The sequence below is a fragment of the Schistocerca nitens genome, chromosome 9, assembly GCF_023898315.1.
Source record: "Schistocerca nitens isolate TAMUIC-IGC-003100 chromosome 9, iqSchNite1.1, whole genome shotgun sequence".
NCBI lineage: Eukaryota > Metazoa > Arthropoda > Insecta > Orthoptera > Acrididae > Schistocerca > Schistocerca nitens.
The window spans coordinates 358,078,514-358,094,500 of record NC_064622.1 but is presented as its reverse complement, the minus strand read 5'-3'; the positions used below and the strand labels follow the sequence as shown (position 1 = coordinate 358,094,500).

Genomic DNA, 15,987 nt, shown 5'->3' with positions numbered 1-15,987 from the left:
CCAGATATTTCATCGTGACATTTACGAGTCCTTCCAGTAGTGTAACTGTCGGTCGTATTTTGAACCCTCGTCAAAAGAAAAGAGCATGCATAAAACCAGCAGACAGTACAAAAAGGAACGCACGTAATTCCAAGTAGTGCATGAACGCTGGCGGAAAAAATATACTCGGGAATGATCAATTATAGCACCGGTACTATGTTGTCAGAACTGCTCACGTCAATCAAATACTATTCCACAAGGCTATATCACATGAAGTGACTCGTGATACATAACTGCAGGAAAAGCGAATGTTCGCTTCTGAGAAGAACTGACCTGTTCTATCAGCCTTCACGGTTGCTTGTGTCTTTTCGCTGCGATAAACAATACGAGAACGGCGACCGAGGTAAAGCTTTCCCACAAGCTTTTGTGAGGCTTTGATGACAGAGCTTTTATAATAGGGTGTAGCAGAGTGTTGGCCAGTGTATTTGTTTTGCCTCTGGAATGGACGCCAAGGTAGCACTACACTTATTACACATGTTTTTCCGTTTATTCCGTACTACGAAATGTAGATGTTTCATTTACCGTGACCACTTTGAGGTAGTTTTGGCTACAAATGTAAATGAAATTGTGAATTTGATAAATATACTCCACCTCCGTAGTGTCTATGTAACTACACCCTTTGTAAATCTCTTCCTGAGACCACAGATCACAGAGGTTAGCTTTACGTTGTCAGAGTAGCAATCAGTGTGTGTGTGTGTGTGTGTGTGTGTGTGTGTGTGTGTGTGTGTGTGTGCGTTACACAGTCTGGTTATGTACTTGCTTTGAGAAGGATGGAAGCTGGCCTGCCGTGTAGTGGAGGCAGCATTATTGTAAAAGGGTTTTGTATGAATTTATTCTGAGGAAAAATTATGTGGAACTGAGATGATAATGGTTTGTTCGTTGGTTGGGGAAAGGGAATCAAACAGCAAGGTCATCGATCCCATCGGATTATGGAGGAATGGGGAAGGAAGTCGGCCGTGCCCTTTCAGAGGCACCATCCCAACATTTGATTGAAGCGATTTAGGGAAATCACGGAAAACCCAAGACCGGATGGCGGGACGCGGGTTCGAACCGTCGTCCTCTCCAGTGCGAGTCCGGTGTGATACCCATTGCGCCACCTCGCTCAGTGAGATGTTATGAATGCAAGAATGTCAGAAGGGAAGTTTTCTAAGATAATATAGTTTCTTTATATATTCGTAATTGTGTATTTTCTTATTGTTAGAACATTGTGTATGGTTGTGTAAGAAATTTTATAATGAAGAACATGGATTTGTCTTGTAATTTAAATAAGTGTCTAGGAAAGTAAATGCACACAAGAAAATTATTAAGAAAGATTTTTGTTAACTTGTCTAGTTGTGAGAAATCTATGAAAGGGTGTATTGTTATGGCCTACTGAAGCATAATTATACTTGGAGTCTTTGTTCTCATTTATCGGTCGTTAATCTTAGTTCCTCGTTTTTCATTCATTACCGTTATGAGTGTGTTCTGTATACACGCAATGCGCATCGCGAGTTGTGCGCTGAAGAAGCATTTTTATGAAAAGAGATAAGATACTGTCTTGCATTATACGTCGTAAGTACGGTAAATGAAATTTGATTTTGACAGTTTCATCATTATCTTAATAGTAACAGGTTGCAGAACAGACAAGCGTTCCGTTTGCACAGGAAGGCCAACAAATTTTACTATCAGCAGTACTCACGTCCAGTATTAGGTACAGTGATTGGCGGAATGTATTTCTGAAAATATCGTACATTTCGGAGATTTCAAATCAGTAAAAGATTTCTTTTGAACTTTCGAGCAGTTTTAACACAAAGTCAGATGTGTTCGTTTTTATGTCCATTTCCTCTGTAATTACACTTCTAGTATAGTGATTGTTTGCAGACTAAAGATAAAGATTAATATCATTCTGGCCCAAGGTTTTTATTTGAATCATTCTGTTTTGCAGTCAGACAGCATATGTAAATTCCATTGTAAACGTATTGCTATGTCGTAGGTGAATTGTTTGACGTTTTGGCTAGACTGCGTTTCGCATCTTGTAGCGTGAGCTTCACATACTTTCGTTCAAAATTTAAATTTCTGAATTTAACATTAACAAAGTTCTGTTGCGCTGCACTGAGATTTACGCATTTAAATATGAAGATAAGTTTTACTAATTTCTCAAATACCAACCAGACACATACACACACAAGGCTAGAAGAAGAAATATAAGTTGAACATGAAATTTTCAACTGGAGCTGCTAAAAAACTGACCGAGAAGCAATTACAATAAATAAATGTCGTGTGACTAGGGCCTCCCGTCGGGTAGACCGTTCGCCGGTTGCAAGTTTTCGAGTTGGCGCCACTTCGGCGACTTGCGTGTAGATAGGCATGAAAAGATGATGATTAGGACAACACAACACCCAGTCCCTGAGAGGAGAAAATCTCCGATCCCGCCGGGAATCGGAACCGGGCACTTAGGATTGACATTCTGTTGCACAGACAACATTTAAAAAAAAAGATGTGTTCAATTTATTGGTCATCAGCTACCGGGGGGCAGATACCGATAGGCAATGAACAATGCTTTATTCTTTAGAACCATGTTGCGTAGCTATTAATAATAAACTCAAAATAAGAACATATTTTTTACTGAGTTCAAATATTTTTTCCACACATACACACATAAAAAAAGTATTGAATCACCTCGGTTCCGAGAGTTCCGGAACCAGTAAAGAAAATTGGAATAGAGATCAACATAAACATCATTTCCAGCCTTTTCATTGCTCATGAAAACCACACATTGCATGTTGTACCACCATACAGCGAGGCCTTCAGAGGTGGTGGTCCAGATTGTTGCACAGGCCGGTGACTCTAATACCCAGCAGCAAGTCCTCTTGCAATGATGCATGCCTGTATTCGTCGCGGCATACTATCCACAAGTTCATCAAGGCACTGTTGGTCCAGATTGTCCCACTCCTCAACGGCGATTCTGTGTAGATCCCTCAGAATGGTTAGTAGGTCACATCGTCCATAAACAGTCCTTTTCAATCTATCCCAGGCATGTTCGATAGGGTTCATGTCTGGAGTACATGCTGGCCACTCTGTTCGAGCGATGTCGTTATCCTGAAGGAAGTCATTCATAAGATGTGCACAATGGGGGCTCGAGTAGTCGTCCATGAAGAATGCCTCGCCAATATGCTGCCGATAGGGTTGCACTATGGCGTGATGGTATTCACGTTTCGTACAGCCGTTACGGCGCCTTCTATGACCACCAGCGGCGTACATCGGCCCCACATACATAATACCACCCCAAAACAGCAGGGAACCTCCACCTTGCTGCACTCGCTGGACAGTGTGTCTAAGGCGTTCAGCCTGAACGGGTTGCCTCCAAACAAGTCTCCGACGATTGTCTGATTGAAGGCTTATACATCGGTGAAGGGAACGTGATGCCAATCCTGAGTGGTCCATTAGGCATGTTTCTGGGCCCATCTGTACCGCGTTACATAGTGTCGTGATTACAAAGATGGACCTCGCCATGGACGTCGGGAGTGAAGTTGCGCATCATGCTGCCTATTGTGCACAGTTTGAGTCGCAATACGACGTCCTGTGGCTGCACGAAAAGCATCATTCAACATGATGGCGTTGCTGTCAGGGTTTCTCCGAGCCATAATCCGTAGGTAGCGGTCATCCACTCCAGTCCTTGGGCCGGCTGAGGGCGGCATGTTACCGACAGTTCCTGGCTCTCTGTATCTCGTGCATTTACGAACAACATCGTTTTGGTTCACTCCGAGACGCCTGGACATGTCCCTTGTTGAAAGTCCTTCGTGGCACAAAGTAACAATGCGGACGTGATCGAATCCCGGTATTGACCGTCTAGGTATGGTTGAAATACAGCCAACACGAGTCGTGTATCTCCTTCCTGGTGGAATGACTGGAATTGATTTTCTGTGGGACCCCGTCCGTCTAATAGGCACTGTTCATGCATGGTTGTTTACATATTCGGGCGGGTTTAGTGACATCTCTGAACAGTCAAAGGGACTGTGTCTGTGATACAATATCCACAGTCAACGTCTATCAACAGGATTTCTGGGAACCGGGTGATACAAAACTTTTTTTGATGTGTGTATGTCAACATGTCAAGTTTTTATCAGCCTAGCGCCTTCTTTTCCGTAAGAGATTCAATCGTTGTAAACATTAAGAAGGAGGAGTGTCACAAAAGTAAATTTGCAGACGTCGAAGATGGTTTCAGAAAGGTAATGGAGGACTTTAATAATATCTGTAATTTTATAACTTCTTAGGAAGTATAAATGGAAGACGGTATTCGATAATATTCTTCTCGGGTATGCAGCCGGATCATAACGTCTTCATGACACAATATTTCCGCGGTCCAACTGGCCGCCATCTTCAGGTGAGAGTGCTGGTGCACGATCTCGCCGGAACTGACTTCCTAGCGCAAGCGGCGGCCCCTATATAGGCCGCAGAAGACCCACAACGCGTGCGCGAGGAGGTGCCGTAACTGCCCTCTAGCGCAGTAAACATACCGCGCCGCCAGTGGTGGAAATAGGCGAAATCGAGATATCGCTGTCAAAAATTAAAAAATTTTTTATTCAGACGATCGAAACACAGACCGTTGTTTTTTAATGTCAGATAACACCGGGTCCCAAGTCTTACTTAAAAGATAACCCTTGTCTCTATTAATAAGATTGTCAGATAAACGAATCTCTATGGATTCTTTTAAAACACAGTCCCAATAGCGAGATGCAGGGGCAACCATTTGTGTCTCGTCATAGAGCATTCTGTGTCCCTCGGTGAGACAGTGCTCCGCCACTGCAGATTTCTCAGGTTGAAGCAGCCGTGTGTGCCGCTGATGCTCAACACATCCGTCCTGAATGGTCCGGATTGTCTGACCAATATAAGCCTTCCCACAGTGTCAAGGGATCTTGTACACACCGGGCTTCCTCAAACCCAAGTCATCCTTTACAGAGCCAAGGAGCGCTCTAATCTTGGCTGGCGGACGAAAAGTACTTTTGATATGGTATCTTTTCAGAATTCTTCCTATCTTCGAGGAAATGCTCCCAGGAAAAGGCAGAAAAGCCACCGATTTGCAGGTATCTTCTGGTGGTTCAGGTGAAGGTCCAAACTGGAAAGCACGACGGATCTGTTAATTTGTATAGCCATTCTCCTTGACCACAACCTTAAGATGGTCCAATTCTTGTGTCAAGATTTCTCCATCTTCAAAAATTTTGGAGTCCTCTACCGTACGTACTGACTCCTGCTCATGTGGTACATCAACTGTTAGTACGACTATTTGTTGTACAGGATTGAAGATAGCGTCTTTTCTCAAATTAAGAGAGTGTCCATCTTCAGAGAACCACTTCTCTGAAAAACATTGTTAACACTCTCTTCCGTTTTTTCTCCCTAATGAGACTTATTATAACACTAGTATCATCTGCAGGAAGTACCAATTCTGCTTGTTGAATGTCAAGCCAAAGGCTATTCTACAAATAATGCATCACATTTTCTTTCTGAAAGTAGGCTGATTTTGTTCAGGATTTCAATAGACCATATTATTATTTTGGCTACAAAACCCTATTTGTCAACATAATCTCCGTTCAAATACGTTCTTACGGCACCTTACTGTGACGGCCTGTATGCCCAAATTGTCCACTCTACGGGTCGACGTCGTAGATAACGTCTTGCTGTATCAGTGACCTCCCTATCATCCACGCATTACATCTCTCGTTGTGCCAAACACACGGAATTCGGAAGGTGGGAGATCTAGGCCGTATGGTGGATGAAGAAGAACGGTCCAATGAAGTATTGTATTGTGAGCTTCTCTCTGGTACGTAGACTCGTGAGAGGCCTTACGTTGCCATAGAGAAGGAGAAGTTCGTTTGCTCTTTTGTGGAGACGAACACGCTGAAGTGGTTCCTTGAATTCCTCGGGTTAGTACAATACACTTCAGAGTTCAGCTTTGCACCATGAGGGAGAACATGAGACATAAGGAGCCCTTCGGAGACCCGGAAGACCGTCGCCATTGACTTTACCTGCTGAGCGTGCGGCTTTGAATTTTTTCTTCAGAGGACAGATTGTGTGGCGCAGCTCTATAAATTGCCGTTTTATTTCCGGTTCGAAGTGATGAACCCATGTTTCACCACTCGTGACGATGTTCGACAAAAGCTGTCACCATCAGCCCCGTAAGGCGCATGCAGTTGCGCGCAGGTGGCCCTTCGTTTCTCTTTATGATCTTCTTTTAGACGGCGGTGGAACCAAGCGGACACACCTTTCGAGTACCTCTGCTGTGAGCACTACCAACAGATACGTCCAGTTGAGTCTCGAAGTGTTTGATTATGATTCGTCGATCACCTCGAATAAGAGTGTCCGCACGTCCCAACATTACAGCAGTCACAACTGTGAGCGGCAGGCATTCACGCAGGGGGATCAGAGAGCTTTGCGCGATCTTGCTGCGATGATGACAGATGCCTCGCCCAACGACTCACCGTGCTTTTGTTCACTGCCAGGTCTCCGTAGACTCTCTACAAGCTCCTGTGCATATCTAAGATGCTGCGGTTTCCCGCTAAAAGAAACTCAGTGACAGCTCTCTGCTCGGAACGCCCCTCCATTACAGACCGACAAGTTGGAGGATATGTCGCCACCTATCGAAACTCCGCATTTATTCAACTGAAATTAGCGGAGAGAAAAAAATGTGTTGCGTTACATATTGAACGCTCCTCGTATAAGAATTAGGAGTGGACGCACAACTGAATACTGTGGGACTGCCTATGTGATTTCTCCCCACTCACAAAGGTTTTTCAAATTATTCAGCGCATCTCTCTGCATTCTGTTTCTTAAGTACGATTCAAACCAGTTGTGAGTAAAACCATGTTCCATAAAACTTTCGTCTTTTTAAGGGTCTAACATGTGACATAATTAAACACTTTGGAAACTTCACAGAAAGTACAAACTAGCGGCATTTTATTATTGAAGCACTTTTTTGTATTTGGTCGGGAATTATAAATAACTTTCTCAGTCGAATAACTCTTGTGGAATCCAAAATGTGATCTGCTAAGCAAATTGTTTCTACCTAAATATGTGATTATTCTTGAGTTCATTAATTTTTCGAATATTTTGGAAAAATGTGACGGTAAGGAAACTGAACGTTAATTAGTTATATATGAAGATAGTAACTCTTCTCGAAAGAACAGATACCATTGATGACACTTCAGCTACTCTAGAATAAATGATAATTAATTGAAACACTCAGCTGCCGACAGGTGTTCTTGATATACGTCGGTGGGGACAGCTGAAAATGTGTTCCCCGACCGGGACTCGAACCCGGGAACTCCTGCTTCATGGCAGACGCTCTATCCATTTTTTTTTTTTTTCATTTTGTTCGTTGTTGATCGATGTGTTTGGTCGTTGCGGACGTCACCTGTCATCCGTTCAAGTTTGTTGTTGATCCTTCCACTCAGTTTTTTTATTACAGAGGCCAACCAGCTCTCTGACCGAACACGCTGAGCTACCGTGCCGGCGTCCATCCGAGCCACCGAGGACACAGATGAATAGCGCGACCTCAGGGACTTATCCCTTGCACGCTTCCCATGAGACCAACATTCCCAACTGTCCACAATCTACGTACTTAAGGTTCCTAATAGATATTTGCCCATCCACTCGTTACTCGCGCCAACTAAGGTGACGATTCCCGTAAGAGTTGGGGCAACCTGTGCGCATTCGCACAGACGAAGGTCAATGGCCGGGTAGCCATTTAACTATATATGAAGATAGTAACTGTTCTCGAAAGAACAGATACCATTGATGACAGCGCAGCTACTCTACAATAAATGATAATTAACTGAAACCCTAAGCTGCCGACAGGTTTTGTTGATATACCTCGGTGGGGACAGCTGAAAATGTGTGGCCCGAACGGGACTCGAACCTGCGATCTCCTGCTTACATGGCAGACGCTCTATCCTTCTGAGCCACCGAGGACACAGATGAATAGCGCGATTGTCATGTAAGCAGCAGATCCCAGGTCCGAGTCCCGGTCGAAGCACACATTTTCAGCTGACCCCACCGAGGTATATCAACAACACCTGTCGGCAGCTGAGGGTTTCAATTAATTATCGCTAATTAGTTATTCTTTCTGGTCACGTTTCTTACAGTAACGTTTAAGAGTTGCGTACTTCCGCATTGACATAAATAAGCTATGGAACGCAAAATGATGAATATTGCCCTTTCTTTAGAGAGGTGACTGATATTTAGTACGGTGATGTTATTAGCGGGTAGTAATACCGGTTACAGGCAGATGGGTAGCTAGCGGTGTGTGTCGTGGCGCGGTGCCACCAACCTGTCGGACCTTGATCCTGTCGAGGCAGAAGGCGCCGGCGGGCAGCTCCAGCGGGGCGTCGTCCACGCCGTCGTCGTCGTCGTCTCCGGCGTCGTACAGCAGCATGCGGCCGTCGTGCGTGACGGTGAACTGGTTCAGGTGCTGCATGAGCAGGGAGCGCCACGGCGCGGGGCAGCCTGGCGCCGCCCCCGGGCTCCCGAGCCACGCCACCCCCGCCGCCCCCACCTCCTGCCCAGACGGCATCACCACGCGCAGCTTCGCAGACACCCACCACGGCAGCCGCGGAGGTGGTGGCGGCGGCGACGACGACGCAGCCGTCGACGGCGTGGGTGTAGAACGAGCCGTGCGCGCCACCTCGTACCTGCCACACAGCAACAACACAGCACTCGTCAGTCCTGTCCCGTGCAAGCTACTCTACCTGTCGCCAGTTAATCCCAGTTTCCGGCTTGGAAAGATCCTTCCTGTTTTAAATAAGGGCTAGAGTTGTAAAATTACAGTAGACGCTCATAAGTATGCGTAGATAACTGTAGTTCTTCTAGTAGCCTTGGTCGGCTATGGGCGTACCCACATTACCTGTTTGCTTGATGTGTTGCATGCACATCAGCGTTACCTCACAACCAACGCTTCCTTTACACAAGCGATCAATGTCTCACTAGACTCCCCTAAAAACTGCATGTGGTGAACTGTCTAGAAAATGAGTGAGGGTATGTAAAGGGCCTTGTAAACTACGGAACATTTCTGTTCCACACTGAGGTCATCATATCGGACACACTTTTACCCGACATAATGCAACAACTCGACGTGGCATGGACTTAAGATATCATTGGCAAGTCTTCCACAGAAATACTGAGCCACGCCGCCCTTATTACCGTCAATAATTGCGAAAGTGTTGACGGTGCAGGATTTTGTGCACCTCTCGATTATGCCCCATGAATGTTCCATAAGATCCATGTCGGACTATCTCGGTGGGCAAATCATTATTCGCTGGAATTGTCCAGAATGTTCTTCAATTGCAAACAACTAAGGCCCGATGTCATGGAGGTGGAGGAGGAGATCAGTGTTTAACGTCCCGTCGACAACTATGTCATTAGAGACGGAGCACAAGCTAGGATTAGGGAAGGATTGGGATGGAAATTGTTGTGACTTGGCAAGACAGCCAAGCCACTAGGAGATAGCCGAAAGGCACGCGTTTAAGCTCACGCAGGCTGGCGTGAGGTCTGGAACAGTTAAAGGAATTGAGTCTAGTAAAAAAAGTACGGAGCTTTTGGAATACTTAACTTTAATCCATGATTGGTGAACATCGGTCTGACGGTACATGCAAATGATAATGGCGTCTTGCTAGGTCGTAGCAAATGACGTAGCTGAAGGCTATGCTAACTATCGTCTCGGCAAATGAGAGCGTAATTTGTCAGTGAACCATCGCTAACAAAGTCGGCTGTACAACTGGGGCGAGTGCTAGGAAGTGTCTCTAGACCTGCCGTGTGGCGGCGCTCGGTCTAGAATCACTGATAGTGGCGACATGCGGGTCCGACGTATACTAACGGACCGCGGCCGATTTAAAGGCTACCACCTAGCAAGTGTGGTGATGCGGGTCCGACGTATACTAACGGACCGCGGCCGATTTAAAGGCTACCACCTAGCAAGTGTGGTGTCTGGCGGTGACACCACAGAAATCGGCCGTGCGCTTTCAAGGGAATCATCCTGGCATTTGCCTGAAACGATTTAGGGAAATCACGGAAAACCTAAATCAGGATGGCCAGAGACGGGTTTGAACCGTCCTCCTCCCGAATGCGGGTCCAGTGTGCTGACCACTGCGCCACCCCGTTCGGTCCGGTGTCATGGCATCCATAAAAATTCCATGGCTGAACGGCAGCAAATGATCTCCAACTAGCCTAATATAGCCATATGCAAACAATGACGGTTCAGTTGGACGAGAGGACCCAGTCAATTCCATGTAAGCGCAGCCCACACCATTAAGGAGGCGCCACCAGCTTGCATAGTGCCTTGTTGACAACCTGGGTCGATGGCTTTGTGGGGTCTACCCCACACTGGGGCGATACCATCAGCTCTTACCAACTGAAATCGGGACTCATCTGACCAGGCCACGGATTTCCAGCGGTCTAGAATCCAACCGGTATGGTCTCGTGTCCAGGAGAGGTGCTGCAGGCGATGTCGTGCTGTTGGTAAAGGCACCCGCCTCGGTCATTTCCTGTCACAGCCCATGAACGTCAAGTTTCGCCGCACTGTTCTAACGGATACGTTCGTCGTAAGTCCCACATTGATTTCTACGGTTACTTCAAGCAGTGTTGCTTGTCTGTTAGCACTGAGAAGTCCACGCAAACGTCGCTGTCCTGGGTCGTTAATTGAAGGCCATCAGCCACTGTGTTGGCTGTTGTGAGAGATAATGTCTGAAATTAGTTATTCTGGGCACACTCTTGACATTATGTAACTCGGGATATTGAATTCCCTAACGAATACCGAAATTTAATGTCCCAAGGATCTAGCTCCAGTTACCATTCCCGTCGTGCGGCTATAGTCACGTCCGAAACCTTTTGACATGGATCACCTCCTGTACAAATGAGAGCTCCGCCAATGCACTGCCCTTCTGCACCTTGTGTAGGCCAAACTACCGCGATCTGTACGTTTGCATATCGCTGGTTCAAATGGTTCATATGGATCTGAGCACTATGGGTCATCAGTCTCCTAGAACTTAGAACTACTTAAACCTAACTAACCTGAGGACATCACACACATCCATGCCCGAGGCAGGATTCGAACCTGCGACCGTAGCGGTCGCGCGTTTCCAGACTGAAGCGCCTAGAACCGCACGGCCACACCGACCGGGTGCATATAGCTGTCCCACTACTTTTGTAACCTTAAAGTACATAGCTATCCTCCTGTCTGTTACTTAAAAATAAACAGTATTTATAGCAAAATTGAACTTGTCACTGTTTAATTCAGCATTTATTCGAAGATTTTTCATTTGTGACGCGAAACAGTGAGGTGCTACAATAATAATAAATAAAACAATTCAGACTTATTTTATAGCGCTGGAAAACGCAACTTCCTCGACAAGAAGCTAAAATATAGAAAACCACAAAACAAAAATGTATCAAATGTCGCTTCAATACTTCGTCGAACTTATATTAAACATGTTTCTGTTATTCATAAACAACTTTCGCATTTATCAATAATAACAGCAAACTCTTACCTTTGATGATGATGAAGAACATTCTATTGAGTATAGAATAATAAATATTGTTTTATGTTTGTGCACGTAAACTACACTTGCATCAGAAGTAATTGCTTTGGTTACCTAGAAGCGCAGGTGTAACGCGATCAACTGATTTTTATTATTGATAAAATGTAATTTTTATTGTGTAAGGATATAAAAGAGAATAGAAGCTTTTGAAATGTGGTGCTACAGAAGAATCCTGTAGATTAGATGGGTAGATCACGTAACAAATGAGAATGTACTGAACAGAACTGCGGAAAAGAGGAATTTGTGGCACGACTAGAAGAAGGGATCGGTTGATAGGACACGTTCTGAGGCATCAAGGGATCTCTGATTTAGTATTGGAGGAAGCATGGAGGGTAAAAATCGTAGAGAGAGACCAAGAGATGAATACACTAAGCAGATTCAGAAGGATGTAGGTTGCAGTAGTTACTCGGAGATGAAGAAGCTTGCACAGGATAGAATGTCACGGAGAGCTGAAGACCTCAACAACAAGAACAAAGATATAAAATACACATTTTACCAAAACTGAATAATGTGCGAGTCTAATAATGTGCAAAGAAAAGAACCAAACAAACAAAAACTAAGAGAAATCGTCGGCTGCCAGTGTCTCTCTTATACGTTCACTTAATGTTTCTTTTTCGTACCAATATTACCGGTAATCCTACCATTTACTACGTCATTTATGTAGTGTACCAAAACTACTGAAGCCGCGCGGTATCAGCCGAGCGGTCTCAGGCGCTGCAGTCATGGACTGTGCGGCTGGTCCCGGCGGAGGTTCGAGTCCTGCCTCGGGCATGGGTGTGTGTTTGTCCTTAGGATAATTTAGGTTAAGTAGTGTGTAAGCTTAGGGACTGATGACCTTAGCAGTTAAGTCCCGTAAGATTTCACACACGTGAACATTGTTTGAAAACTACTGAACCGTAGTTTTGGTGGGGCACACCTCTAATCAGGGCTTAACCCTTCAAACACTAGTGATTTCTGCCTCAAACCATTGTTTTATTATTATTATTATTATTACTGTTAAGTACCAGTGTCTTTCTCAGGAAACCACCGATGCTATTGCAAACCAGTGACATGTAGTGGTACACTGACCTATTTCTACGAATGTAGTAGGAGCAGAGCTTGTGCTACGTGATTGTGTGTTTTTTTTTTTTTTTTTTTTTTGTAGTGATCATATTGAGTTCATTGGCAGTGAAAGTAAGCACATGTAAAGTTATTGTAACGTAAAAAATCTGAGTTTGTACTACTGTTATTATAAGTGGTCTCGAAATGAAACCATTCGAGCAGTTGTGTACTTTTGATAAAAATTTATTGAATTTTAGACCCATTTTTGATTGTTGTTTAGCTCTATACTCCGTCTCAGGCATTTGAGTTCATGGACATTCTGAGATGTGGGATTGTGTCTAGAAAAAAATCAGAAATTGGTTTCAATATATGTCATGAAATGACGGGTGGTTGAGAACTGTAGGCCCCAGGGGTTGCAAAGTGAAATCACAAAACAACAGGTTGTTTAGTTTTTGCCAGATTCTTCTTGCATTCGTTGCTCACTATGATGATGAAGTTCAATTCTGTGAAAAATTTTAAAATTATTTTCCGAAGTGAAATCGTCTCTTTAAAATAATTGACTGTGCTTTTCGTCAATTTCTTCTCGTATTCGTTGCTTACTACGACGATAAAGGTCAATTTTGTGAAAAATTTTAAAATTAATTTTTTATAGTGTTGGGACTCAAAGAGTTAACACTTCGCTGATTTTGATTATTTTAGGGTTGGGACTCAAAGGGTTAACAACACTCTGATTCTGACCGTGAGCCCTCGTCCTTGCTATAGTATTACGTTTTTAAATTCGAGAAAGAGATTGATAATTCTCATGCTCAAAGTGTTTCAATCCAGTAGAATTACTTGAATCACTATTCAATCAGAAATGGGTATTAATATTTTACAAGAGGTGGTCTTCAGTAAGGATCGGAACCCCGTCCTTCACCGACCAAACGTCTCACTCGTTAATCATCCTCGCATTAGAGATGCGCAGATTAATCTGACATTTTTACAGTGTAAGAATGTCATTGAAGTTTCACAGTCAAAGCTCATTGAACAATGTCGCGAGCCAACCATTAAGCACTGAGCTAATGTTCAGCAACTGTAGTACAGTACATGTAATTATTCAACATCCAAATAATTAAGTTTTCCTGTAGTAACTGATCAGATAACGAGAAATAATCCCATCGCTGTCGGAATGTGTTTTCATGACGCGGCAGAATACGCACGCGGAGCTTTGAGTTTCTCGCATATTTAAATGTCGGGTAACTGGAAGATTGCCGGCCAGAGTGGCCGTGCGGTTCTAGGCACTACAGTCTGGAGCCGCGTGACCGGCACGGTCGCAGGTTCGAATCCTGCCTCGGGCGTGGATGTGTGTGATGTCCTTAGGTTAGTTAGGTGTAAGTGGTTGTAAGTTCTAGGGGACTGATGACCACAGCAGTTAAGTCCCATAGTGCTCAGAGCCATTTGAACCGTTTGAACTGGAAGATTTTTCCTTTATGTAAATTTCTCTAGCTTGAAGGCGCATTTCACTGCTCATGCTCTTGCTCGCGAGAGGAGCAGTTGCGGCGTGGCGGAGAGTAAGGGAAGTGCGTGCCCGCGCCACGTTGTTGTGACAACACATGAGAAGTCCCAGCTGTGAAACAGGGGAGGGTCGGCTTTGACAGAGGTGTCCTTCAATAACAACAATGTCGAGTTGGCATTGTGTAACACCGAGGATATCTTCGCATTTCAATGCGCCGTGCGAGGACTCTTATCTTTTTACCAGGGCCAGTTTGAGTAGCAAGCGGCACAAGTCGCCGTTTGGAGTACCAAGCAGGGACAGGCACCAGACATGCCACAACTGTAAGGCTTTGTACACATTAGCATACAAATTCGAGCGATTTTTGTATCTAGACCGTGACTATAGACAATCAAGCAACATTTCTTGCCTCCTTTTGTAACAAGAACGCGTGACTTGTGACTCCTATTCAAAATGGGAGAAATGAGACAACTCTTAGACAGTGTTACCTAACATTTCGGAATGTGGAGGTGTTGGTAGACATAGCCTTCAGTTATACTCTTTGCACCACGGAAACACTTCGTCGGATTTTTATTACTTCTGTGTTCCTTACTGTTAAATGTAACTTTTCTAGATGAGGCCAACGGAGAAATTGTTGCATCAGATTAAAGATTTTCGTGCGTCATCATGTTTGTAATTCCGAACATGAAAATCGGAACAAGAAGAAGTTGGTTGTAAAATAGCTGCCCAACTAATATTAAGAATGTTAGCCGAGCAGTCTCAAGCACGGCTTTCCGGAGTGGGAAGGAGCGCCTGGTCCCCAGCACGAATCCGCCCGGCGGATTTGTGTCGAGGTTCGGTGAGCCAGCCAGTCTGTGGATGGTTTTTAGGCGGTTTCCCATCTGCCTCGGTGAATGCAGGCTGGTTCCCCTTATTCCGCCTCAGCTACACTGTGTCGGCGATTGCAGCGCAAACAAGTTTTCCACGTACGCGTACACCACCATTACTATACCATGCAAACATAGCGGTTACACTCGTCTGGTGTGAGACGTTCCCTGGGCGGGGGTGGGGGTGGGGGGGGGGGTGCACCGGGGACCGAACCGCACAATAACCCTGGGTTCGGTGTGGGGCGGTGGAGCAGTCAAGTGGGCTGTGATAGTCGTCGTGGGGTTGTGGACCACTGCGGCTGCTGCAGGGATGGAGCCTCTCCGTCGTTTCTAGGTCCCCGGTTAGATAACAATACAATATTAAGTATGATACCAGTGATTGATGCTAGAAGAAAAGACGAGATTTTCTACTTCGAAAGTAGAAAATAAATTACTACCGAAACGAGGTCCCTCTGCAAACAGCTGACGTTTCTACCAAGGTCAGCTCTATAGAGCTCTTTCACTATCCATTAGTATCGCTGCACAAAGCGCGATCCCAAGGTCAGCCATAGCAAAAATCAGGGAACAAGGCATTCGAGTGTGGACACGAGACAAAGCATATGGACCGTCTATATGATCAGTCAGAACATTATGACCACCTACATAACAGCCGGTGTATCAACCTTTAATTAGGATAACAGCGGCGACGCGTCGTGGCATAGAATCAATGAGGCCTTGGTTGGTCGCTGGAGGGGTTCAGCACCACATCTGCACACAGATGTCACATAATTGTTGTAAGTTTCCGGGAGGTGAGCTTTGACATCACATTCAGTCCCATCCCAGATGAGTGTGATCTGGCTCAGATATGGCGACTGGGGGGAGGGGGGGGGGGCAGCACATCAACTACAACTCGCCACTATGTTTCTTGAACCACTCTATCACTCTCCTGACGTTATGACATGGCACATTATCTTATTGAAAAACGCCACTGCTGTCGGCAAACATG

At 45.0% G+C, this 15,987-nt stretch overlaps 1 protein-coding gene across 2 annotated transcripts in view; it reads right to left on the bottom strand.

Annotated features, from left to right (window-relative positions):
• The window catches only part of LOC126203285 (probable G-protein coupled receptor Mth-like 1), a 361,675-nt gene that overhangs the window by 301,678 nt on the left and 44,010 nt on the right, over positions 1-15,987 (bottom strand). The window contains exon 2 of one of the 2 annotated variants that reach the window (XM_049937542.1): positions 8,342-8,702. In XM_049937542.1, the coding sequence (XP_049793499.1) occupies positions 8,342-8,702 (361 nt within the window). The remainder of the gene's footprint in view (positions 1-8,341; positions 8,703-15,987) is intronic. The other variant, XM_049937543.1, reaches the window with a different exon arrangement.